General features: G+C 41.7%; 1 protein-coding gene and 1 non-coding gene across 2 annotated transcripts in view; both read left to right on the top strand.

The window, feature by feature from the left end:
* LOC139367035 (piezo-type mechanosensitive ion channel component 2-like) overlaps positions 1-27572 on the top strand; it is a 137496-nt gene that overhangs the window by 66541 nt on the left and 43383 nt on the right. The window contains exons 5-7 of the mRNA XM_071104971.1: positions 6812-6974; positions 21957-22311; positions 22723-22936. Of these exons, the coding sequence (XP_070961072.1) occupies positions 6812-6974; positions 21957-22311; positions 22723-22936 (732 nt within the window). The remainder of the gene's footprint in view (positions 1-6811; positions 6975-21956; positions 22312-22722; positions 22937-27572) is intronic.
* On the top strand, positions 22986-23056 carry trnaa-ugc (transfer RNA alanine (anticodon UGC)). Its single transcript has one exon. It is a non-coding gene; the product is annotated as a tRNA-Ala (tRNA).

The following is a 27572-nucleotide window of genomic DNA, read 5'->3' as shown; positions in this document are numbered from 1 at the left end:
CACCTGTTACAACCACGTGTCACCTGTTGCATTCACAACTTTAACTTTCCCTTCTTCGGTAGTCAACAACTATATATTTTTTGTATTCGAGAATGAATAAGCTAAACATGTTCCTCTAGGCTTACACCAAAAAGTTCTTGTACAAGCGACGGACAGAGGTATAAGAAGAAAAATGGGTCGTACTGTCTTATTTGGTCGTCTGTGCCTCTGGTTGCTTCCTGTGAATTGTGGCTTTTTCTCCCTCCTTCCCCCCTGCTCGATGACTCAGAGCAAACAGCGGGGCTAAATTAATCATACTCACGACCTGTCCTCCATTTTGTGAGGAAGTAGTTCTAGTAAACATATCCAGACTACCCTCCTTAACCCCTTGTGGTACAGTCTTCTTTTAATATGCTGGACGTGATTGGTTGAGTTCCATCATTAGGCCCCTGTGTCGGCCAATGGTGTGACCAGTGTTGTGACCCTCTGCACATTCTTTGTGCTGCCGGAGTGACATTTCACAGTTTTAGCGGCAATGTTCATCGATATTGGAATACTTTCTCCAAAATATGTAGCGTCTCAGACAGTAGTAGAAAACATTGTCCTTCCTATGTATCACCTCCTCGACTGGATGGGACCCTTTTTTAGTGTGTGTTTTATAACTGGATGCCATATAACAGTTACCTAACCATGCTGGCTTCTGGTGAAGACCTATCTCTGCCATTATGTGTGTCACTTTGCAAACAGCTCATCCTTCCCACAACCTTCCTTCAACCTTCCTGAGGCCTCAAGGCCCTAAGTCGACAATTGCAGTCTGTCTGTGTGTTGGCTTCCTAATCATCCCGTTAGCTGTGGTTTCCCTAAGCACAGGAACAGTCGACCAGGGCATCGGCTTTCAGGTTTTTATATGCTATATGAGAGGATGGCGGCACAACCGTTTACCATTAACCCTCCCTTGTTATTATCGTTCCCCTCGAAGCTTGATGATGAATTGAATTACGTTTGAACCATTCTAGTTGTGTGTCGTTCAGCCTGACATGGATATTACTGTATGTTAAAGTGGGGTTTTCTAAATGACAATTGGCAGATTGTTTGAAGGAATCACAGTTTCAATGGCACAGGAACAGTTTATTCTTGCCATTTGGGAGCTGGAGTTGGCATGTGTGTGTGTGTGTGTGTGTGTGTGTGTGTGTGTGTGTGTGTGTGTGTGTGTGTGCGTGTGTGTGTGTGTGTGTGTGTGTGTGTGTGTGTGTGTGTGTGTGCGTGTGTGTGTGTGTGTGTGTGTGTGCCTGTCTGTCTGTCTGTCTGTCTGTCTGTCTGTCTGTCTGTCTGTCTGTCTGTGGCAGGAGATGGTCTGCTCCAGAAACTCAAAATGAAGAGAGCACCTTGCCCCCTGACACTCGTAAATACATCTTTGCTTATGTCAATTAACCATCTCCAGAAATGCTATCTTTTTATGTTTGGATTCCATAAACATAACCACATTTTGTGTGCGTGTAAGGTCCCCATGATATTCAGGACATTTGGATACTAGCTGATGATTATGCTATTCATGTTAAACAGTCTACTGAAGCCGTGCGGCTAAAGGCTTGGATCAGAATCGTATGCTGATCATGCACAAATCCGTGGCTCACAGACAATCCTTTCAAAGTATAGGTATCAAAGCACTTAAACCTGGGTTGTTTTTCTCCATACTTAAATCCACCCCAGCCACATAACTTCTGGGCTACCGACTTATCCACATAATTGTTAAATATGATCTGTGTTCACATTTCCTCCATTTCCTTTGATGAACGACATGCTCTCCCAGCTCTGATGTGTCTACGGAAAGCCCAGAAACTTACCAAGGACTCCATCCACCCAAGCGGTACCAGAGCATCAGGTCTCGTACCAACAAGATCTGAGACAGCTTCTATCTCCAAGCAATTGTATGTGTACAGTGCATTCGGAAAGTATTCAGGCCCCTTGAGTTTTTCCACATTTTGCTACGTTACAGCCGTCTTCTAAAATGGATTAAATCATTTTTTCCCCTCATCAATCTCCACACAAAACCCCATAATGACAAAGTGAAAGCAGGTTTTTAGAAATGTTTGCAAATTTATATAAAACAAAAAGCAGAAATACCTTATTTACATTAGTATTCAGACCCTTTGCTATGAGACTCGAAATTGAGCTCAGGTGCATCCTGACAGCCAAGACAACGCAGGAGTGACTTCGGGACAAGTCTCTGAATGTCCTTGAATGGCCCAACCAGAGCCTGGACTTGAACCCGATCGAACATCTGTGAAGAGACCTGAAAATAGTTGTGCAGTGACGCTCCCCATCCAACCTGATAGAGCTTGATGGATCTGCAGAGAAGAATGGGAGAAACTCCCCAAATACAGGTGTGCCAAGCTTGTAGCTTCGTACCCAAGACTCAAGGCTGTAATTGCTGCCATAGGTGCTTCAACAAAGTAAAGAGTCTGAATACTTATGTAAATGTGATATCAGTTTTTTATTTGTAAGAATTTAGCTAAAAAAAAGAAAAGAGTTTTGCTCTGTCATTATGGTGTATTGTATGTAGATTGATGAGGGGGACACACGATGTAATCCATTTTAGAATAAGGCTGTAACGTAACGAAATGTGGAAAAAGTCAAGGGGTCTGAATACTTTCCGAATGCACTTTACATATCTACCTCAATTACCACATATTCCTGCACATTGATATGGTATTGGTACTCCTTCATTCTTATATGTTTTATTTCTCATGTGTTTACATGTTTTTCTTCTTCTTCTTGAACTCTGCATCGTTGGGAAAGAGCTTGTAAGTAAGCATTTCACTGTGGTGGTTGTAACCTGTTGTATTCGGCGCATGTGACAAATACAAGTTGATTCAATTTGATGGACCTGGACGCAACAATAGTGGAAACCCGCGATAATTCATTAGGAACTTGCACGAGAGATCTGATTGGATTATGGGACAACCAGATATCCCGCTAGGTCGTTGAGATACGTTCAGTCAGGAATTTCAAAGCTATTCTCTCAGATGTCCTCCAGTCAATGATCTTAGTGGTCTGTCATTATTGGGTCATGGACTCCATATTATCACTCTCATGGGGTGTTCTGGTACCGAAATCAATGAATTAATGAGATTCCTCTTTGGGAAATTGTATTTAATGAGTTTTCACAGTGCATTTGTTAACATGTTCCATGTCCCAATGCAAGTTGTTGAATGATTGAGTTGTAGTTGACTGTGATTGAAAGAGGGGAGAACGCAGATCATGTTTTTGTGGATTTGCGAATTAAATACATTTGGCATGTCGAGTGACGTGCTGGCATGCCCGTGAGGAATGTTTTAATTAGGGTTAATGGGAAAGTAATCTCCTCTGTGGTTAAGATGTGCATTCAAACACACACACAGGATAATGGATGAAAAATGTATCCCACAAATCCACATTACATCCAACATCTCTTAACGTATAGTTGATGGAACATGCATTGACTGGATACTGGGTGATACTGGGTGATACTGGGTGATACTGGGTGGTGTAGAGCAAACAAAAGGTAGAATAGTGGAAGTAGGTGAACGCAAAGTCCTCCAAGATCTTTTAGGATCTTCTAAGCTATTTTAACAATTAAAAAAACACCAAGATAAATAATCTTCTAAGATCTAGAGTCAAGATCCTTGATCATTCTAAGTTTGTCATTGTGATTGCAGTAATTTTCTTAAAATCATATTATTATTATTAGGCCTCTATGAATTGAAGTTATTTCTATTCTGATGTGGGTAGTTTTGATATCTTCAAAACTAGACGACATGTTTATTTTGAAATGGTTAAGTTACTGTAAATGCAAATAGTTGTGTTGAAGACTTTCTAGGATTCAGGTTGAACTCCATATCCCAGGTTTGTGTGTATTAGTTTGAACAACCTCGTCTTGGCCGTACTCTGAGCTGTCTATTCCCTCCCTGGCACCTTGGTGTGTTGGAGCCCTGCCGGGCACCCTGGAGAGCCAGGGGCCCATAGTCTACTCCTATGCCCTATTGATAGACGTGCCAGTGTGTCCTCAAGGCCTCAAGTCCAGTGCCAGTTAGTCTCTCATAATACCTAAATCGAGTTAGCTCGCTAGCTAGTGCAACATTTTGTTATGGCTTCCGAAAAGAACTGCCAGTCAACAGATAGCTCTGTTCACTCTCGGTAGCAGCCTGTCACTGTATCCATCAACCAGTTACATTTCTATGTTTTTTTCTTCGTCTATGAAGACAAGATATCTTTCTAGAGATGAGACTGACAGGCTAAATCTGTACAGTTCATCAAGCCACTTTGATGGCCTCCCCTTTAATGCCGCATCCTGGAGTAGAGATGGTTAAAGGTGGTTATTTATCACACCCGTTATTATCTTCGGTCCCAAATCAATGCCATGTGCAAGGGTTTCTGTTGCCAGCTCTCAACTCCACAGCTCTGTCTTTATGAGCAGGACTGAGATGAAAGACGCTTTAAACGGCGAGAGAGAAGCAAACCGTTTAGACACAGAGAGGCTTCATTACAAAGAGCTTTTGTTGACTCTGCTGTTTGGGCCCCCGTTTTTTTCATGTGTTTTTATCTAGTGTGTTAACTAGCGCCGCCTGAAGCTCATGAATGTTTTACGAAGGCATATATCGCTCGGTTCAAAGCGTCTGAGTCTGTGCCCTCCCCTGGCCACTCGCCTTTGACAGTAGGGGTTCATGCGGAGCGAGCACCATGGGAATCCAAACATTTGTTTAAAGTTTTATGCAACACAACAACAAAGCAAAACAAGCATGCGAAAACTCGGATATCCATCTACTGCTATACTGTGGCAGTATATCCTGTCTACGGAGATATCTGCTGCTCGTGGCAGTATATCCTGTCTACGGAGATATCTGCTGCTCGTGGCAGTATATCCTGTCTACGGAGATATCTGCTGCTCGTGGCAGTATATCATGTCTACGGAGATATCTGCTGCTCGTGGCAGTATATCCTGTCTACGGAGATATCTGCTGCTCGTGGCAGTATATCCTGTCTACGAAGATATCTGCTGCTCGTGGCAGTATATCCTGAATATCCTGAGATTATACAGCCAATTCTTCTAATACCATCACAGGGGCCCAACTGCCATTGGCCTCTTGGGGAGAGGTTCCTGTGCAATGGCTACCTGCTTTTTAAAAGTGCCTTCCTTGACGCCTTCAAACTGATAACAGAATCCGATTCACTATCAGTCTTTCTACCTTTAGACTCGGTCATCCCTTCCAAACTAACTGACTGTTTACACACTAATATGTAGATGTGTTTTTTCTTGTTTGACCTGGCTCTTTTTCGGAGCATCATCACTAATGTGAAGCTCCTTGTGCTCTCCCACGGTGTCCCTGGCCGTGCCTCTGGCGATGTCTAGGTCCCACCCCGATCACACAGTCTCCCAGAGTGCATTGCACTATGACTCACCAGAAATACCAGCCTCCTGAGCTGTCTTTGGTTCATAGAGGGTGTACTGTGTTGTGTGCTCCCACATCGGCCTCTTATGAAAAGCTCCCTACCAACCAGAAGCCAGCACTGTGCGCCCACACTCCAAATTCACTAACAGAAAATGTAGCTCAAAAGGTTTCTCTGAAAATGTCACTTCAGCTGTTTAAAAAAAAAACTTTTATCCTCTCTCTCACATCTCTCTCACAAGTAGTGTTGCTACTCACTGCTTTGAACCTGAGCAAATAGAAAAGATGAGAAGTTACACTATTCAAATTGGGGTTGGGGCGGTTGAAAGAAGGCCATGGTAAAGATTGGATGGTTTCATTTCACTCAAGATGTTTTTTGGGCCAATAGAGGAGGACCAGAGTTGGGCCCACTGTAACGGACACAGCACAGCATACAGTTCCAGAGCATGGGCAATAAGAACCAGCCGACCAGCACTGTAACAGGGCGGACAGTGGGAATTACTCACGCCTTTTCTGTGGAACAAAATGTTTTCAGTGTATTTTAAGAGGCTAGTGCAGTGCACTACTGAGCAAAGGGCACCCGTAAAAACTTCATTTCATCTCAGGCGTTATTTTAGCTCGAAGGGGGTTTGGAAGTTTGAATGCACATGTTTTATGACATTTGTTAAAAATGTAATACAGGCCATGCTTTTATTGGTGTGGGTTGAGAAAGGCCTGTAAAACACTGTGTATAGTACACAATGTATAGGACAAAATGTATAGATACGATGTATAGGACAATGTATAGTACACAATGTATAGTACACAATGTATAGACCGGCTGCACTTTGGCATTATATAGCCATTTCCTTATACCTACTTTGTTTACCTTTACATTTTTCATTTCCTCATTGAGCCTCTGATTTACTTCAATAGCCAATCCATCGTGTTTTGTGTGAGAAATTCCTGTCAACAATATTGGAAAATGAATGAATGTGGTTGGCCTTCATTTTGTTACCAGTCAGGTATAAGAGGAAATACTGCACCCATATATTTATAGAAGAGGAATTCAGACTGTAAACTATTTAACGATTACACTACATTGTTATGATCCATAAAAGCCATTAAGAGGAATGTTTTGCATTATATATAAACTAGCTCTTAACCACACCACATTGTGTTTACCATCGTCTCGTGGTAAAGACATAGATTGTAAATGTACAATTGAAGCGTAATTGGTACAGTTTTCATTTTATCAATGCTGGCGTCAAATATCGACACTCAACTTACAGGAAACCTTATAAAACAATACAGTATATGCTACTGCATCTGAAAATGACAGAATAACACTCAAAGCAATTATCCTCATCTCATCTGTCCTGATTGGCTTACCATTTTTCCTTCTTTCTCTCTGTCCGTGTGTGCAGTGTCCGAGGTGCCGATGCAGGAAACGGAATCCGTGTGTTCATCCCAGACATCGGCATGTTCGTGGCGGGCCTGGTCACGTGGCTGCTGTGCCTGAGTCTGGAGGAGAAGCAGCAGGTGAAAGACACGTCGCAGCAGCACAACGCCAACTGCGAGCCAGATCAGGTGAGCTCATCATCTCTCTACAGAGAAACGTTGGGCCCTGGTCTATTTGGATTTAGATGGGAACCCTAAACTTCCAACACCCTTATCAATGTCTGATGTAATACAGCGCAATACAGGCCAGGAACTTACAGAAGAGTAATGACAGGACTAACAGAACCCGAAGAAACAAATACTTTAACTTTGTCTTATAAACTCACTCCAAATACTCTGCTGTCCTTCGTCTGTCCTGTTCCGATATTTTGGGGTAAAATTGGGCTTACACTGAACTTATCTGGGACATGGTAGAGAATTCCTGGGGCAGTTTGGTTACCACAACAGAAAGTTGTGCAATCATAGGCAATCAGTGAAAGTGTAAGCTCTTAACTCCTTAACATTACATGTTAATCCTCAGTAATCCAACCAAAGACTCCACCCTTCCTCATCTTGGGGATATGTTTGGTCATCAAAACACACACACACACTGTCTCCAGTGCGCTGGTCTCTCAGAGCATGGAGAGCTGCAATCCGTCTTCCTATTTTATAGCAGGGGGGCTGTTGGCTGCTCACTTCCAGGTGCACTAAATTAGACCCTGCAGCTCCGGGAGAGCGTAATAAGTGAAGCACATTACTGTCTGGATGAATACCAAACAGCCATCATTTGTGTGCGTGTGTGTGTTTGTGCATGTGCATGTGTGTGTTTGTGGGGGGGATTTTTCCCAGGACTGTGATTCTCTCTCTTTCCCTAGTGAAGGGGCACTACTGCTGTGTTTGATCAGCCTCCCTGAGCGTGTTGGAAAGCTTCTTTCCCTCTGGAGCCACTCTGTTGTTCTGGCAACACACACACACTGGTGGAGCCTGTTCATCTGGCAGAACACCGGCCACAACACAGATGTAGGCCTAGATGAAATGCCTCGGAGACGAGATAGCTGTTGTACAAGTGAGAAGCAAATGAGAGGGTGGGGATAGGTGAAGGTCAGTTGATGAGAAACACAGCAACTCTCCTGAAATGGGCCTCGGGTTGGGTCTCGGCAGCCAAAGAGATTGCGTTCGGCAGCCGAACAGGAAATTGGGGGGTTTGTCATATTCCTCAATGCGGATGTGAATTTGTCTTTGTTCATTATGTTTTGTGGGTGATGGAGGGGCCATTCCAACAATGGTTACCATATAACATGGGTCATTCCAACAATGGTTACCGTATAAAATGGGTCATTCCAACAATGGTTACCGTATAAAATGGGTCATTCCAACAATGGTTACCATATAAATGGGTCATTCCAACAATGGTTACCATATAAATGGGTCATTCCAACCATGGTTACCATATAAATGGGACATTCCAACAATGGTTACCATATAAATGGGTCATTCCAACTGTAGTTGCCGTATAAATGGGTCATTCTAAATGTATATTGCTGTACAAGACTCTAGATATCTAGATTTAGTTGACCATGTGGTTTTTACTAAAGTTGAGTATCATCAGTCTAAAGGATTATTTCGGGTAGTGGATAATTAAGTAGTGTTGCACCAGCTAAACATTGCATTGATATACCCAATTATTAATGCAGTAAAAATGAAAAGCATGTAATCTTTTTGTAACCATTTTATGGCATTAAGTTCAGTCCTTGGAAATGTTTGAACTTGATCACTTGATTCAATTTAAGAGCCCCTTATTGTAAAAACCTTGGTCTCCACCAAGTGGGTCTCCAAATGAAAGTTATGACAAATGCCTGATGTTCTTTTCCCCTCCATCAGAATAAGAATGTTGGGTTTCTCTCGGCAGCCGTGAAGAAAAGGTCCTATTTTTGTAGTCACTTCATTCGGCTGTTGGCTAGTTGGGGAACTGTGAACACATGTCCAATTTGGGCCCTTTGGTTCTTGTTGTAGCCTTGTTCTGCTGGCCAAGACCATGGCAGAGAGAGTGACGCCCATACAGTGCATTCAGAAAGTATTCGCACCCCTTGACTTTTTCCACATGTTGTTGTGTTACAGCCTGAATTTAAAATGGATTACATTGTGATTTTTTTTTTGTCACTGGCCTACACACAATACCCCATAATGTAAAAATTGAATGATGTGTTTCAAAATTAATTACAAATTAATTAAAAATTAAGAGCTGAAATGTTTTGAGCCAATAAGTATTTAACCCCTTTGTTATGTCAGGCCTAAATAAGTTCAGGAGTAAAAATGTGCTTAACAAGTCACATAATTATCTGTAACGTCCCTCAGTCGAGCAGTGAATATCAAACACAGATTCAGCCACAAAGACCATTGAGGTTTTCCAATGCCTCACAAAGAACGGCACCTGTTTGTAGATGTAAAAAATGTATAAAAAATAGAAAACATTGAATATCCCTTTGAGCATGGTGAAGTTATTAATTACACTTTGGATGGTGTATCAATACATCCAGTCATTACAAAGATACAGGCGTCCTCCTAACTCAGTTGACGGAGAGGAAGGAAACCACTCATGGATTTCATCATGAGGCCAATGGTGACTTTAAAACATTTACAGAGTTTAATGGCTGTGATAGGAGAAAACTGAGGATGGATCAACAACATTGTAGTTACTCCACAGTATTAACCTAATTGACTGAGTGAAAAGAATAATGCATGTACAGAATAAAAATATTACAAAACATGCATCCTGTTTGCAAAAAAAACACTAAAATAATACTGCAAGAAATGTGGCAAAGCAATTAACTTTTGCCCTGAATACAAATCCAATACAAAACATTACTGACTACCAATCTCCATATTTTCAAGCATAGTGGTGGCTGCATCATGTTATGGGTATGCTTGTAATCATTAAGGACTGGGGTGTTTTTCAGGATAAAAATGGAATGGAGCTAATGTAACGGGATTCATCTTCCTCTGATGAGGAGTAAGAGAGGTCGGACTAATTTGCAGCGTGGTATGTGTCCATTTTAATAATACAAACTGAACACTATACAAATACAAAATAACAAAGTGAAAGACCGAAACGAAAACCGAAACAGTTCCGTGTGGAACACACAGACACAGAAAACAATCACCCACGAAACACTGGTGGGAAAAGGCTACCTAAGTATGATTCTAAATCAGAGACAACTAACGACACCTGCCTCTGATTGAGAACCATACCAGGCCAAACGCAAAATACAACATAGAAAAACAAACATAGACTGACCACCCCAACTCACGCCCTGACCATACTAAAACAAAGACAAAACAAAGGAACTAAGGTCAGAACGTGACAGCTAAGCACAGGCAAAATCCTAGAGGAAAACCTGGTTCAGTTTGCTTTCCACCAGACACTGGGAGATGAATTCACCTTTCAGCAGGAAAATAACCTAAAACACAAGGCCAAATCTACACTGGGGTTGCTTACCAAAAAGAAAGTGAATGTCCCTGGGATGCCGAGTTACTCTTTTGACTTAAATCTACTTGAAAATCTATGGCAAGACCTGAAAATGGTTGTCTAGCAATGATCAACAACCAGTTTGCTTGAATAGTGGGCAAATGTTGCACAATCCAGGTGTGGAAATCTCTTAGAGACTAACCAAGAAAGACTCACAGTTGTAATCGTTGCCAAAGGTGCTTCTAAAAAGTGGTGTTAATACTTATGTAAATTAGATATCTGTATTTTATCTTCAATACATTTGCCAACATTTCTAAAAACATGTTTTCACATTGTCATCTATTTAATCAATTTTGAATTCAGGCTGGAGCACAATAAAATGTGGAATAAGTCAAGGGCTATGAATACTTTCTGAAGGCACCCCCTCTCCTGACCCCTGGTGACCCTCTGCGACCTTGGGCTTGTGTGACTCGGTTCTGCTCTTTGACTTTAACTTGAGTACCGTCTTCCACAATGCCTCGATTGATCCATAGCTCCCTGGCACCTTCGTTTGGCCTTCGTTATGTGGCCCGTTCCCTGCAACTCTCTGTTTTTTTCTGCCTTCATTTGACACATACCAGCGTGCGTCCTGTTCCAAGGTCGAGCTGTTTTCGGCCATGTGGCTCAAACCAGCTTTTGCAAAAAGTCTTGGAGTCCTGCTTATTTTTTTCCTTATTCTCTGATTTTGGCGTCTCCTCCGTCTCATAGGCCAGTATTTCACCGGGCTGCTAACACTCTGGCTAGTTTTCTCCCCCTCTGTCTCATAGGCCAGTATTTGACCTGGCTGCTAACACTCTGGCTAGTTTTCTCCCCCTCTGTCTCATAGGCCAGTATTTGACCTGGCTGCTAACACTCTCCCTAGTTTTCTCCTCCTCTGTCTCATAGGCCAGTATTTGACGTGGCTGTAAACACTCTGCCTAGTTTTCTCCCCCCCTCCCTGTGTCATAGGCCAGTATTTCACCCGGCTGCAAACACTCTGCCTAGTTTTCTCCCACCGTTTTGGCATGTCATGTGTTTACTCTTGATGGTTTTCTCCTCCCTCCTTGAGCCACATCTTGTTTTGCAATCATTGGCGTATAGATGGCCTGCTTTGACACCAGCCTGATTTATGTGGTGCCAGGGTGAGTCACAGTCATTACATGTATGGGATGCCTCTGAGACCGTGATACAGTGACAGGTGAGGCACCAGACTGATTGACTGTTGGCAGGACACAGGAAACACAACATTAATATCCACCGCCTAATGTCTTTTACTCTAAGTGGAGTGTGTGGTTCATGTTATGTCTGACTCTGTCTGACTCTGTGACATAAAAGCATTACCTTTATTAAAAAGATGCTCGGCTCCCAATGTTGGGCTCCTGTCTCCATGGGCACAGCTCTCCGTCTCTCTCTCTCTCTCTCTCTCTCTCTCGTTGGCTGTCCATCTGTAATTCAATAATTCACTTTGACTGAAGTCTGAGGTCCATTTTTCATGCCTAATTTTAGGGATGTGTTTGTGTAATCCCCACCACTACTATTTTTGACTTTCTCTGTGTGTTAATCACAGAGCTGTCTAAACGCCAACTGACTAAACCCCTCTCCGATGCCTCTCCGATGCCTCTCCGATGCCTCTCCGATGCCGACGGAATCGTGCGTGCCTAAACAGCAAGAACACATGCCTTCCGAAAGTATTCAGACCCCTTGACCTTTTCCACATTTTGTTACATTACAGCCTTTTTCTAAAATGTATTAAATAATCTACACACAATACCCATAATGACAAAGTAAAAACAGTTTTATAAAAAACATAAACAGAAATACCTTATTTACATAAGTATTCAGACCCTTTGCTATGAGACTCAAAATTGAGCTCAGGTGCATCCTGTTTCCATTGATCATCCTTGAGATGTTTCTACAACTTGATTGGAGTACACCTGTGGTAAATTCAATTGATTGGACATGATTTGGAAAGGCACACACCTGTCTATATACAGGTGTGCCAAGCATATAGCATCATACCCAAGAAGACTCGTGGCTGTAATCGCTACCAAAGGTGCTTCAACAAAGTACTGAGTAAAGGTTCTGAATACTTATGTAAATGTATTAGTTCCGTTTTTTTATTTTTTATTAGCAAAAAAATCTAAAATCCTGTTTTTGCTTTGTTATGGGGTATTGTGTGTAGATTTTTCCTCTCCAATTTTAGAATAAGGCTGTAACCTACCAAAATGTTGAAAAAGTAAAGCGGTCTGAATAGTTTACAAAAGGCACTGTAATCCTGCGAAAATCCTAATTCGTGCAACATTAGTCTTAGCTCAATATTTGTGTTGCCGCGGAATGTGCCGCTCACAGCGCACCAGCACTTCCTAATCTTTGTCTGTTTTGCTCCCATTAACAATACATTTGCATTCCAGCGCCAGGGGAAGGAGACACATCTGGTCGACATTAGCTGGGGTTGTGTTTTCGACAGCGGCAGTGCTACATTTCACATGAACATTTTAGTAATTTAGAGAGGACAGGTTAATAGGTGATAAGGGGACGTACAGTAGTGCGACGTACAGAGCGACGTACAGTAGTGAGTGCATACATTTTATTTTGTGCTAGGGTTACCAGACTCCTCTCTTTCTTACATCTCCCTCTTTTTCCTCTCTCTTCCTGTATGTCCTTTCCTCTCCTCCTCTCATGTTTTATTATCTCCTGTCCTCTTTCCATGCCTCTAGTCTTCTATAGTTTCCCCTTATCTCCTATTAACCTGTCCACTCTTCCTCTCTTATCCACTCTGTATCATCTCTCACTCTGCTGCCATGTGCTTGGTGGATTGCATCTTCACCGCTCCTCATCTGGTGGCTCGTATCTTCACCGCTCCTCATCTGGTGGCTCGTATCTTCACCGCTTCTCATTTGGTGGCTCGTATTCTCACCGCCCCTCATCTGGTGGCTCGTATCTTCACCACTCATCTGTTAGCTCGTATCTTCACCACTCCTCATCTGGTGACTCGTATTCTCACTGCTCCTCATCTGGTGCCAGTGAAAGAATCTCAGTGCCAGGACCGGGCTCCTGCTCCAAACTTTCCCCCTCTTCTCTCTCTCTCTCTCTCTCTCTCTCTCTCTCGCACTCTCTCTCTCTCTCTCTCTCTCCCTACTCCCTCTCCCCTAATAAAATAAGTGTGGGGACGTGTTCTTTCCAAGTGTACAGCGTGTTGTGGAGTGGTAATGAGTTGGTATGTGCCCCCCCCACCCTCCCTTGGCAGGGTCCTTTACAGCTGTATGACTCAGGGGCTAATTAGAACCTCACCACCATACTGCCCCGCTGTACTGCTTTCTGCTCTGCTCTGATCACTGGCTGGCTCTCTCACAACTCCACAGCCTAGTCATCACACTTGCCAATGTACAGGCTCACTCTGATGCTAAAGTTAGTCCATGGACCTGTGGGCTAGTCTGTAGGCTAGTCAATGGTAGTTAACTAGTTACAGATGTAGCTAGCTGATACTAGCTAGAAGCTACTGTAGGAAAGGGACAAGACAATGGTGGCCGCTACTGATGCCTACTGAAACCCACCACTCTGATCCTAATCTTCACCCATGACCCGTTACAGGGGGGCTCCACCTATAGTTCACTCTGCCTTAAATCTAGGGGCCCCTCTTAGTTTGATATCTTTAGGGTCTAAGATTAATGAGTCGCTATGTTACCGATCCCATATACAGTGCATTCAGACCCCTTGACTGTTTCCACATTTGGTTACGTTATAGCCTTATTCAAATGTATTAAATAAACAACTGAAATATCACATTAACATAAGTATTAAGAACCTTTACTCAGTACTTTGTTGAAGCACCTTTGGTAGCGATTACAGCCTCGAGTCTTCTTGGGTTTGACGCTGCAAGCTTGGCACACCTGTATTTGGGGAGTTTCTCCTGTTCTTCTATGCAAATCCTCGCAAGCTCTGTCAGGTTGGATGGGGAACGTTGCTGCACAGCTATTTTCAGGTTTCTCCAGAGAAGTTCGATCGGGTTCAAGTCTGGGCTCTGGTTGGGCCACTCAAGAAAATTCAGAGACTTGTCCCAAAGCCACTCCTGCGTTGTCTTGACTGTGTGCTTAGCGTCATTGTCCTGTTGGAAGGTGAACCTTCACCCTAGTCTGAGGTCCTGATTGCTACAGTGCAGGTTTTCATCAAGGATCTCTCTGTACTTCGCTCCATACATCTTTTCCTCGATCCTGACTAATCTCCCAGTCCCAGCGGGCTGCCATGTGCCTTTGACTGAGGAGTGGATTCCGTCTGGCCACTACCATAAAGGCCTGATTGGTGGAGTGCTGCAGAGATGGTTGTCCTACTGGAAGGTTCTCCCATCCCCACAGAGGAACTCTGGAGCACTGTCAGAGTGACCATCGAGTTCTTGGTCACCTCCCTGACCAAGGCCCTTCTCCCCCGATTGCTCAGTTTGGCCGGGCGGCCAGCACTAGCAAGTCTTGGTGGTTCCAAACTTCTTCAATTTAAAAATTATGGAGGCCACTGTCTTCTTGGAGACCTTCAATGCTGCAGACATTTTTTGATACCATTCCCAAGATCTGTGCCTCAACACAATCCTGTCTTGGAGCTCCACGAACAATTCCTTCAACCTCATGGCTTGGTTTTTGCTCTGACATGCACTGTCAACTGTGGGACCTTATATAGACAGGTGTGTGCCTTTCCAAATCATGTCCAATCAATTGAATTTACCACAGGTGGACTCCAATCAAGTTGTAGAAACATCTCAAGGACGATCAATGGAAACAGGATTCACCTGAGCTCAATTTCGAGTCTCATAGCAAAGGCTCTGAATACTTATGTAAATAAGGTATTTCTGTTTTTTATTTTTAATAAATATGCAAACATTTCTAAAAAACAGCTTTCGCTTTGTCATTATGGGGTGTTGTGTGTAGATTAATGAGGAATTTTGTTTTATTTCATCCATTTTTGAATAAAGCTGCAACATAACAACATGTGGAAAAGTCAGTGGGTCTGAGTACTTTCTGAATGTACTATATGTGACAAGGGCTTTACTTCAGATAAGATCAATTTTGTTGTAGCTGAGGGAAAATATTCTTGGACATGCCAAATAATGTGCCTAATTGCCTTTTAAAGCATTCCCCTTCCCCTGCCCTGTCCATGCAATGGTGCCAACTTTTTTAAAGCTTATACATTTTTTTTTTATACTGGTATTTTTATTGATGTGATAATACTCATCACATCAAGTTATACACATACACTGAGTGTACAAAACATTAGGAACACCTTCCTAATATTGACTTGCACTCCCCCCTTTTGACGTCAGAACAGACTCAATTCGTTGGTGCATGGACTCCAATGCTTTCCACAGTTGTGTCAAGTTGACAGGATGTCCTTTGGGTGGATGACCATTCTTGACACACACAGGGATCTGTTGAGCGTGAAAAACCCAGCAATGTTGTCGTTCTTGACACAAACCGGGTGCATCTGGCACCTACTACCATACTCCGTTCAAAGACACTTAAATATTTTGTCTTGCCCATTCACTCTCTCAATGACACAGATACACAGTCCATGTCTCAATTGTCTCAAAGCTTAAAAATCCTTCTTTAACCGGTCTCCTCCCCTTCGTCTACACTGACTGAAGAGGATTTAACAAGTGACATCAATAAGGGATCATAGCTTTCACCTGGATTCACCTGGTCAGTCTATGTCATGGAAAGAGCAGCTGTTCTTAATGTTTGGTATACTCAGTGTAACGCAATAGATCAGTGGACCAGTGGTGTCTTTTTTTGTGACTAAATTAAGGAAAACATAGCAAAAGGTACATAACTACAAACAATTTATCATTTTTTTATCATTTAATCATAATAATAATAATAACCTTAGTATAAACAGAAAAACAAAACAAAAAATGAAGTGGGCCTCCACCCCTAATCTCCCAACCCCTTCCTTCAAATCAAATCAAATCAAATGTATTTATATAGCCCTTCGTACATCAGCTGATATCTCAAAGTGCTGTACAGAAACCCAGCCTAAAACCCCAAACAGCAAGCAATGCAGGTGTAGAACCAGCTAACATGTTTCCATCCAGAATATGAGCTTTCCAGTAGTCGTTAATATACTGTATATTATAGAGATCAGTCCTTTCGGGAGCTCATATTTACAATTGATTTAGAAATCCCATCATTGGATGGTTCGGTGGTTGGGATTCCCAAGGGACCATAGACCAGCATAGCTGACCTAAATTGTAAATATAGAAAAAAAATAAGTTGCCTGGTAATGTGTGTGTATCTTTCCAATCTTGGAATGCTGCACCCTTTCTGTCCATGATATCGGCAAGGGTACGCATTTCACATTTGGACTATTGGGGGGATGCAATAGCCTGATATATTCTTTAATTGTAATTCACTCAACCCAGATGCAAATGCAGTTGCATTATTTTTAACAAAACCTTTGGTAGCATCCCATAGAATCCAGAGGTCATCTACTTAATTTGTATTGATCATTATTAATTAATTTAGTTACATTTCAAATTGATCCCAGAATGTAGGATTATTTACTAATGAATGTCGAAAAGCCATCTTGTAGCTCTTTTAGGAGATTCTAAAATGTGAAGTTGGCAGCAGGAAGCGTGGTAGTCAGACAAGCTCATACACTACATGACCAAAAGTATGTGGACGCCTGCTTGTTGAACATCTCATTCCAAAATCATGGGCATTATTATGGAGTTGGTCTCCCCTTTGCTGCTATAACAGCCTCCACTCTTCTGGGAAGGCTTTCCACTCGATGTTGGAACATTGCTGCGGGGACTTGCTTCCATTCAGCCACAAGAACGTTAGTGAGGTCGGGCACTAATGCGGTATTCCAAGTCATCTCACAGTGCGGCTTGGTTAGGTTGCGTTTCGGAGGACGCATGGCTTTCAACCTTCGCCTCTCCCGAGCCCGTACGGAGTTGTAGCGATGAGACAAGATAGTAGCTACTAACAATTGGATACCACAAAATTGGGGAGAAAAGGGGGGTAAAATAAAAAATAATAAAAATAAGCCTATGGATGTAAAACAGGAAAACCGATTGCTAGCAGCTCTGTCTTACCATCTGAACCAAGCAGGACCACTGGATGTTATTGTTCATAGGAGCCTTAGAAGCCTCAACGTCTGATCTGGTTATTTGTGGCTTTACCAATAGACTAATTTACAGAGAACTGGCTGAACAGCTGAATGGTTCCCAATGCATTTGGTGTGGGGTTTCCCTTGGGTTTTATATGTGTCATTTGTAAGATACTAAACTGAGGCTTGTGGTTGGGGACATAGAATTGGATTCGGCCTTTGTGGCTTCACTCGACAGGCCTGCCCACTTCTTGCAATATCCCTTAAGTTTTTCACATGCTTAAAGGCTTAGTAAAAGCAAATATCCTCATTTTTTGTGGCAAAAGTACAAGGCTTGATAGAAAAGTAATGTAGTAAGATGATGTAGTAGTATGCAATAGTAGTCTGACAATATTTTTGGTCAGTTGAAAACAGAAACTATTTACTAGTATGTACTAGTTATAATACTGTACAATGAACCGGCAGTATGTACTAGTTATAATACTGTACAGTCAACCGGTAGTATGAACTAGTTATAATACTGTACAGTGAACCGGCAGTATGTACTAGTTATAATACTGTACAGTGAACCGGCAGTATGTACTAGTTATAATACTGTACAGTGAACCGGCAGTATGTACTAGTCATAATACTGTACAGTGAACTGGTAGTATGTACTAGTCATAATGCTGTACAATGAACCAGCAGTAGACCTACCAGGGGAGGTGCTGACGTCTAGACTGGCTACATTAAACCCCACTGACTCCAGCCACCACCTCCATCATCTCACAGTGTGTTAGTGATATGGTATGTTTCAGTAGGTGCAGCCTGTGGACAGACTGAGAGCCTGTTTGTGAGAGCCGGGAGGACGATGTGGAATCTGATCCCTCAGGAGGTTCATTAGGGAGCCTTTGGTTCTTTCGCTGCCTCCTCTGTTGAGCTTTGGGGTTTGAACTCCCAGCTGCAAGCTGCATTGGCGCGGCCACCCGACGGCCACATGGGAGCAGTTGCCACGGTTAAATAAACCGGGCTTCATCAAACGCAACTTGTTTGATCAATTACGATATGCCACGGCCGATAGTGAGCAGATTACTGACTTTGGTATTTTCTCTCAGGCTCTAGCGAGAAAGACTTGTTTGTGTTACTCTGTGGAGATTTTGCGATAGGGCGGCGAGTGATCCCACAGAGCGCTCATTCATTGTGGTGGTATAATAAATATAGAGTAGGGGAAATATGTAGGCAGATTTTAAAAAATTACCATGTAGGCCCCTTTCAAATAAACAAGTGATTAGGCTGCACTAATGTTTTTTTTTATTTCAGTTCTGTAATTGCTGACTGCAGTGTAGATATTAAACCAGAGTGTGCTGTTGAAAGGATCAACCTGGTTTAGATATGGTTTAACCATGGTCCAGTTTGAGGTTCCCACTACAGCAACAGTGACTGAACGAGGGTCGAGAGTTCTCAGCCGAATCCCCAAAGATTCTTTCATCTCACACGTTGGACTATTATGTGTCTATATGAACCATGAGAGAAAAATGTTTTTAGGAAATTATGCCAATTAATCTCAGATGACCACATGTATCCATATGACAACACTTTTTTTCTGAAGAATAGTTTAGTTCTTTAGCAATAGTTAGCTTTTTCTGTGTTCAGAAATGGGAGCTTTTTATCTAATTGGTGATGTCTGTTTCTGAAGCAAAACTTTCTTAGTTTTTCCTTCAAATTTTATTTATTATGACAAATATCAAACATTGAACTATTCCAATCCAGGGCCCTTTGAATTTCCTTTTTTGTGGTAACGTACAATTTTTGGCCATTATTCCAATCCAGAAATAACATGTCTATGCCCAGAAGCCTTCATGTTTCTTGTGTTTCCCTTCCAGACGAGCAGGATTGTATTTCCTCATAGTTATGGCTTCAGTGTATTGTTTATTTGGACTGATACATTGGACAGTGAACCTATGGTTAATGCCTCTAGATGTAAGCATCAAAGCCTGCTGTATAAATTAAATGATTGTTATGACTTGAGTGAATATCATTCATATTTTGTTTGAACAATATCCACAATGTTACTTGACACATCTTTTGTGCAAAGTATGTAAAAGAACAGGTGCGTTCAATTTGAATCTCCATCACAGTTTAATTTTATACCACTGCTTTAGTTTTTTACGGTTGTGTAAAATATTGCTTCTTGTGACATAAATGGTATACTTTTGTCCATTGTCTGCTACCTTGTGGTCATTTCCAGTGTTGAAAAGGATCCTGAAACCTATTTATATATTTATATAAGTAGGCTAGGTATAATTATGGTGTAAATACACATTGTTACAACGTTACAAACAGGTAGACCTATAACAGTTGTAACTACTATGCAACTAACATGTATATTTTTAAACACTTTATCTAAAGTGTTTCTAAATGGCCTTGTTTCTAAATTGAATTAACTTCACTAGGATAGGGGGCACTGTTTTTACTTCCGGATGAAAAGCATGCCCAAAGTAAACTGCCTGCTACTCAGGCCCAGAAGCTATGATATGCATATAATTGGTAGATTTGGATAGAAAGCACTCTAAAGTTTCCGAAACTGTTAAGATAATGTCTGTGAGTATAACAGAACTGATTTGGCCGGTGAAAACCTGAGAAAAATCTGTCCCATAATATTTTTATGTTTGTAGTTTTCTATTGAATGCCATTACAGTATCCATTGACTTAGGACTCAAATTGCACTTCCTATGGCTTCCACTAGATATCAACAGTCTTTAGAAATAGTTTCAGGTGTGTATTCTGAAAAATTAGGGAGTAAGACCACTCTGAATGAGTGGACCATTCAGTGTCCCAGAGCTTTTTCATGCACGCGACCGAGAGGGCGCCTTTCTTGTTTACCCTTTATATTGACAACGTTATTGTCCTGTTGAAATATTATTGAGTATTATGACTCAAATCAACCTGACGATTGATTATAAACATCGTTTGACATGTTTCTACTAATTTTACGGACTGCGTTTGAGCCTGGGGATTACTGAACAATACGGGTGAACAAAACTGAGGTTTTTGGATATAAACATGGACTTTATCGAACAAAACAAACATTTATTGAGTAAATGGGAGTCTTGTGAGTGCAACCATATGAAGATCATCAAAGGTAAGTGATTAATTTTATCACTATTTCTGACTTGTGTAACTCCTCTACTTGGCCGGTTACTGTTTGTAATGATTTGTCTGCTGGGCGCTGTTCTCAGATAATTGCATGGTATGCTTCTGCCGTAAAGCCTTTTTGAAATCAGACACCAAGGTTGGATTAACAAGAAGTTCATCTTTAAACCGATGTATAACACTTGTTTTATTCATTTTTATAATGAGTATTTCTGTTTTTGAATTTGGCGCTCTGCAATTTCACTGGATGTTGGCCAGGTGAGGTACCCTAGTGAGTTTTAACAACTGACATTTGAAGTCCATATGATAAAAACATACGTTAACCAATGTTGAGCATCTACCACAGTTCGGAGTCAGCTAGTCTGACTGCTGCTTTTGAGGTGAAGCCCACATTCTGTCTCGTCTCCAGCGTCCCACACCTAATCTAATTTCTCTTAATGCTCATCCATCCTGTTATGTCCCAGTAGATTCATTTATGTTCCTCTAACCTCGTTAGGAGAGTCTTTCGCCTAACGCATGTCACTTTATAATCTAATGCACAGACAAACAGGCTAATAATTCGTCTTTATGTACATTTGAAATGCACCTGTTGACATATGTATTATTTATAAATGGGAGAAGGAGAGCAACATCTATAATATAGTACAGAAGATACCAGCAATGACGCAAGGTCAACATATATTGTTTTCCTGGGATTTATGTTATGAATACACATAACAATCTGTTTAGCTTTTTCCCTTTGTTACCTTCACCATATGGCCTGCTATGAACCAATGTTATGTTCTGACCTTTATTAAATGCAATGAGATGTACACTATAGCTCATGGCTAATGTAAACCAGAATGCTAGCTAACCATTTACAATCCATATGCTGGTTTGCATGGCAGCAGTCTTAAATAGCCAACAGTATAATTGCTATTTAAATCAAAACACGCACTGGCTGATGTTCAGTGAAAAGTGCAGGTTTGCTGAATTGGGGGCAGTCATTAGACTTGTTTAGTCGTTTGATGCCTTAAAAAGAGACAGCTAGTTCAAATGGCCGGAGTACGGTCCTGCTGTATGTCACAGTCAAACAGACCTGTAATCTCTCCACTAACCCTTCTCATTAATCATTACAATGGGACATAACTCCTCGAACCCTCCTTAAAACCTCTATCAGCAGCTTCGCTGCAACATGGTTCTGCATCAACTGCTAGACAGGGTTTTTCGATCAGCTCTGTTGTCTCTACACAGAAACACTCAAAAGTATCAGACATATTGGCAATACATTGACTTCATCCAATACTATGTCTTCACAGTCTATTGGATTGATTTCCCTCAACAAAGCAGGGCTACTCAGCAAAGCCGTTTCTACTCAATGGAGCAGGGTGTACAGGTTATTAATTTCTGCGTTGATACTCATTGCATTCATCTTCTTTCCCCAGGAAAAGAAGGAAGACGAGGATGAGGAAGAAGAGGAGGAGTGGGAGAAAAGGGAGGAGGAGGAGGAGGAGAAAAGGGAGGAGGTGGAGGTGGAGGAGAAAAGGGAGGAGGTGTGGATGGAGGAGGACGACCTGGTGTTCGAGGAGGACTATGAACACGGGGATGAAGAGATGACTGGGCATGAGGTGGAGGAGACAGGAGAGGGGGAAGAAGGGGAAGGTGAAGAAGAGGAGGAGAGCACTAAGATGATAATCCTTCGTCAGATAGCGGCGGTGGCGTCCAAAGTCAAGGAGATCATTGGGAATCTTATTACCACTGCAGGGAAAGTAGTGGTCACCATATTACTGGGCCTTACAGGTAAGTGCCCTCACTCAAACGAAAGACTGATAATCCCAAACGTATTAACAGAGCAGTGCAGTTACTCAATTTCTAATTTCCTTGAATTGACTTGAATGAATCATTGATTGAACTTAATGACATTTTACCTAGAAACATTCAGTATTCAATATTAAACATTTGCATGAGACAATACACACATTAATGATTAGGATGAACCTTGTTTCCCAAAGTCTTTACAGAATGTAAAACTTCCTTACCTAGGATGGTGCCATATTTTTCATTCTCTGGTGTGAAATGTAAAAATCAGAGATGCGATTGGACAACAACGTAAAGTCAATATTAGGAAATACAATGCAAACTGCTCCATCCAGTCTCACTGGTGATGTTCTATCAGCCACTATGTCCCCCTCTGCTTCTGTGCTGTTCCAGGCATCATGCTTCCCTCCCTGACCTCTGCGGTGTACTTCTTCACCTTCCTGGGCCTGTGTACCTGGTGGTCCTTCTGTCGGACCTTCCACCCGCTCATTTTCAGCTGTCTGTGTGTCCTCATGGCCATCTTCAGTGCTGGACACCTGGTGGTTCTCTACCTCTACCAGTTCCAGCTCTTCCAGGAGCTCATCCCACCCGGGGATAGCTACGCCAGGTGAGAAAGTGTGCTGTGGGTGTGTGTGCATGTGTGTCTTTTCAGGGGAGGTGTGGCTCAGGTGGTAGAGCGTGGCACTTGCAATGCCAATGCTGTGGGTTCAATTCCCATGGGGGACCAATGTGAAAAGGTATGTCAAATGTATGTACTCACTACTGTAAGTAAACCTAAAGAGAGTGTCTACCAAAATGTAATGTGAAATGTTTCAATACATCACCTTTTGTTGAAATCTAAAGGCAACCCACATACATCATTCAAAAAATTAACACACATTGGACATCTGTATACAGGGTAATTTTGAATCACAGCAAATCAGCATAACATCTTTGTGTGTAATCACTTAGCTGTATAGGAATACAGGAACACTGAGGCTCTGACTGTGACCAATAAGATTACCCCTCAAAAATGTGTCTTGGGGATAAAAATACACCAAAATAAAATCAAGAAATCCAAGTCTCAAAGACTGAGCCGATTGTAGGTGTCAGAGTAGGTGTCAAGTGTCCGTCCGTTGGCTTTGGTCGTATCCGGCGTCACAGCGGGTAAGTTACAATCCGACCGTGAAAGCAATGGCATTTCTTGTGGAAGAGATTACTTGTGTCAAGTTGAAAGGGTGAAGAATTATCTCTCTCTCGCTCTATCTTTCTCTCTCTTTATCAAAAAAAAGAAAGGGAGAGGAATTCCTATGAAAAGCAGCACTGGGAGTTGTCAGCGGACGGTGCACCTTTAAGATTAAAGGGCCCTCTGATAAAACATGTGCATCGTCTACCTCTTCGCTCCAGACAACACACAACAATGTGTTTGACATCTGCTGGAGGCTGTAGATCATGGTGTATTTCATCTGGCCCCGGCATCAGACACTCAGGCCCGCTCCACCCGCCAACAACTTTACCAAGAATTTTTGAACGGGAATAGCAGTTGGGATGTTGTCATGCCATGGGAATTTTGTGTTTTGTGTTGAAAGGAGTGGAGTTGAGCTTGGTATTGACCCAAGACGTGATGTAACGAATTTTGATGTATTTGGGCTTAACTTATAGAGAAGTAAATGAAGGTTGTCAAGGAATGATATAACATGCTCAGTGGCATCTCTTGTTGTTTTTTAAAATCTTTAACGGGGCTATTGCCCCTGGGTCGGGGGTGCTCCTGAGCCAAAAGGTATTCCCTAAATAACTAAGGATTTGTGGTTTCATGAGTTAAGAAATAGACTAATATTACAGTACCTTCAGAAGGTATTCACAGCCGTTGACTTTTTTCCATAGTTTGTTGTGTTACAGCCTGAATTTAAAATGGATTACATTGAGATTTCTTGGTCACTGGCCTACACACAGTAAGTACCCCATAATGTCAAAGGGGAATTAATTAAATTAATTCAAAATGAAAAGCTGAAATGTCCTGAGTCAATAAGTAATCAACCCCCTTGTTATGGCAAGCCTAAATAAGTTCATTGCAAGCCTAAATAAGTTCATGAAAATGAAAATGTGCTTAACAAGTCACATAACAAGTTGCATGGACTCACTATATGTGCAATAACAGTGTTTAACATAATTTAATGGCTACCTCATCTCTGTACCACACATTCAATTCTGTAAGGTCCCTCAGTTGATCATTGAATTTCAAACACAGATTCAACCACAAAGAAAAATGAGGTTTTCCAATGCCTCACAAAGAAGGGCACCTATAGGTATATGGATAAAAAAACGTAAATAAACATTAAATATCCCTTTGTGCATGGGGAAGTTATTAATTACACTTCGGATGGTGTCCTGAATACAACGTGTTATGTTTGAGGCGAATCCAGTACAACAAATTACTGAAAATTACTGGATGCATCATGTTATGGATATGCTTGTAATCATTAAGGACTGGGGAGATTTTCAGGATAAAAAATAAACTAAATGCAGCTAAGCACAGGCAAAATCCTAGAGGAAACCTGGTTCAGTCTGCTTTCCACGAGACATTGGGAAATAAATTCACCTTTCAGCAGGACAATAACCTAAAACACAAGGCCAAATCTACACTGGAATTGCTTCCCACAATAAGTTGGGTGAATGTTGGCCCATTCCTCCTGACAGAGCTGGTGTAACTGAGTCAGGTTTGTAGACCTCCTTGCTCGCATACGCTTTTTCAGTTCTGCCCACAAATTTTCTATGGGATTGAGGTCAGGGCTTTGTGATGGCCACTCCAATACCATGACTTTGTTGTCCTTAAGCCATTTTGCCACAATTTTGGAAGTATGCTTGGGGTCATTGTCCATTTGGAAGACCCATTCGCGACCAAGCTTTAACTTCCTGACTGATGTCTTGAGATGTTGCTTCAATATATGCACATAATTTTCCTACCTCATGATGCCATCTATTTCGTGAAGTGCACCAGTCCCTCCTGCAGCAAAGCACCCCCACAACATGATGTTGCCACCCCCGTGCTTCACGGTTGTGATGATGTTCTTCGGCTTGCAAGCCTCCTCCTTTTTCCTCCAAACATAACGATGGTCATTATGGCCAAACAGTTCTATTTTTGTCAGACCAGAGGACATTTCTCCAAAAACTACAATCTTCGCCCCATGTGCAGTTGCAAACCGTAGTCTGGCATTTTTATGGCGGTTTTAGAGCAGCGGCTTCTTCCTTGCTGAGCGGCCTTTCAGGTTATGTCGATATAGGACTTGTTTTACTGTGGATATAGATACTTTTGTACCTATTTCCTCCAGCATCTACACAAGGCCCTTTGTTGTTGTTCTGGGATTGATTTGCACTTTTGGCACCAAAGTACGTTCAACTCTAGGAGACAGAACGCGTCTCCTTCCTGAGCGGTATGATGGCTGCGTGGTCCCATGGTGTTTATACTTGCGTACTATTGTTTGTACAGATGAACGTGGTACCTTCAGGCGTTTGGAAATTGCTCCCAGGAATGAACCAGACTTGTGGAGGTCTACAATTTTTCTTCTGAGGTCTTGGCTGATTTCTTTAGATTTTCCCATGATGTCAAGCAAAGAGGCACTGAGTTTGAAGGTAGGCCTTGAAATACATCCTCAGGTACACCTCCAATTGACTCAAATGATGTCAATTAGCCTATCAGAAGCTTCTAAAGCCATGACATAATTTTTTTGAATTCTCCAAGCTGTTTAAAGGCACAGTCATCTTAATGAATGTAAACTTCTGACCCACTGGAATTGTAATACAATGAATTATAAGTGAAATAATCTGTCTGTAAACAGTTGTTGGAAAAATTACTTGTGTCATGCACAAAGTAGATGTCCTAACCGACTTGCCAAAACTATAGCTTGTTAACAAGAAATTTGTGGAGTGGTTGAAAATTAGTTTTAATGACTCCAACCTGAGTGTATGTAAACTTCCGACTTCATCTGTAATCAAGATATATATATATATATATATATATGTGTTTTATATTTCATCTATATTTTACAAATGTTGGAATTTTTCTTCCACTTTGACATTACAGAGTATTTTGTGTAGATTGTTGACAAAAAAATGACAATTAAATCCATTTTAATCCCACTTTTGTAACACAATTAAATATGGAAAAGTCAAGGGGTGTGAATGCTTTCTGACGGGACTGTGTATTATATGTCTATTTGAACCATACAGGCAACACTGAAGCTAACATTTGAAGTAAATAATTAGACTATTTTAGTTGTTTGTGGAGTAGAAGTCAGCAGGTAGCCTAGTGGTTAGAGTGTTGAACTAGTAACCGAAAGTTTTCAAGATCGAATCCCAAGGTAAAAGTCTGTTGTTCTGCCCCTGAACAAGGCAGTTAACCCACTGTTCCTAGGCTGTCATTGTGACTCTGGTGACTCTGAGTTGCAAAGACAAGTCACAAGGAATGAGGTCTGTGTTGTATGTCAACTATTTTGGGCATAAAGTATGCTGCCTCTATCCTATCACAGGAACCATCATAAACATGTTATACAAATGGGATCTCCATTTAATGGGAGGGAAAGAAGTGTCACAATGATAAAGAAACGAGATATCAGACCAAAACCTCCAATTAAAACTCTCAAAAGTATTTTCGTGATCTACCTTGTCTCTATGGGCATAGTGTTTTGTATTTCAGATCATAGGTTCTCATTGCTTATTTCCCGATGGAGGAAAGTGTAATACAAATTAGAGATTAACGACCAGTCGAATCGTTTAGAATTTTACAACCAAGAGATTATTCTCAAAGGTACGGATCATATACTTGATTGCGTCATTCTGTAGCCCGGCTCTAAAGTTTGTGCTGGCAGCATTCTTTGGTTATGTTCTTAAATCTGAAAAGTGATTGTACGATGGCAGGGGCGCAACTTTCACTGGGTACGGGGGGGACCCCCCCACCACCACCACATTCTGAAATTGTATTTTTGTCCCCCCCAGGTTTTTCATTGGAATGTGATTTTTTTTTAAACAAGGCAACGGTGTGCTTTAGGACCATGCGGATGCCTACGAGCAGTCGAGTAGGCTGTTTGGAGTGTTTACCCCCCCTAAAAAGTTATGGTAATAATAATAATCCCCCACTTTTAAAACCGAAGTTGAGCCCTTGTACGATGATGTGCAACCACTGAGCATCGGGAGACTACTGTAGGGTAAATAGATTTTTAGATTGTGATGGGTTTGTTTCAACTAGATTTCAACTAGATCTTAGTTAA

This window comes from Oncorhynchus clarkii, chromosome 15 (assembly GCF_045791955.1).
Source record: "Oncorhynchus clarkii lewisi isolate Uvic-CL-2024 chromosome 15, UVic_Ocla_1.0, whole genome shotgun sequence".
NCBI lineage: Eukaryota > Metazoa > Chordata > Actinopteri > Salmoniformes > Salmonidae > Oncorhynchus > Oncorhynchus clarkii.
The sequence above is the reverse complement of the archived record's forward strand: the minus strand, read 5'-3'. Positions and strand labels throughout refer to the sequence as shown.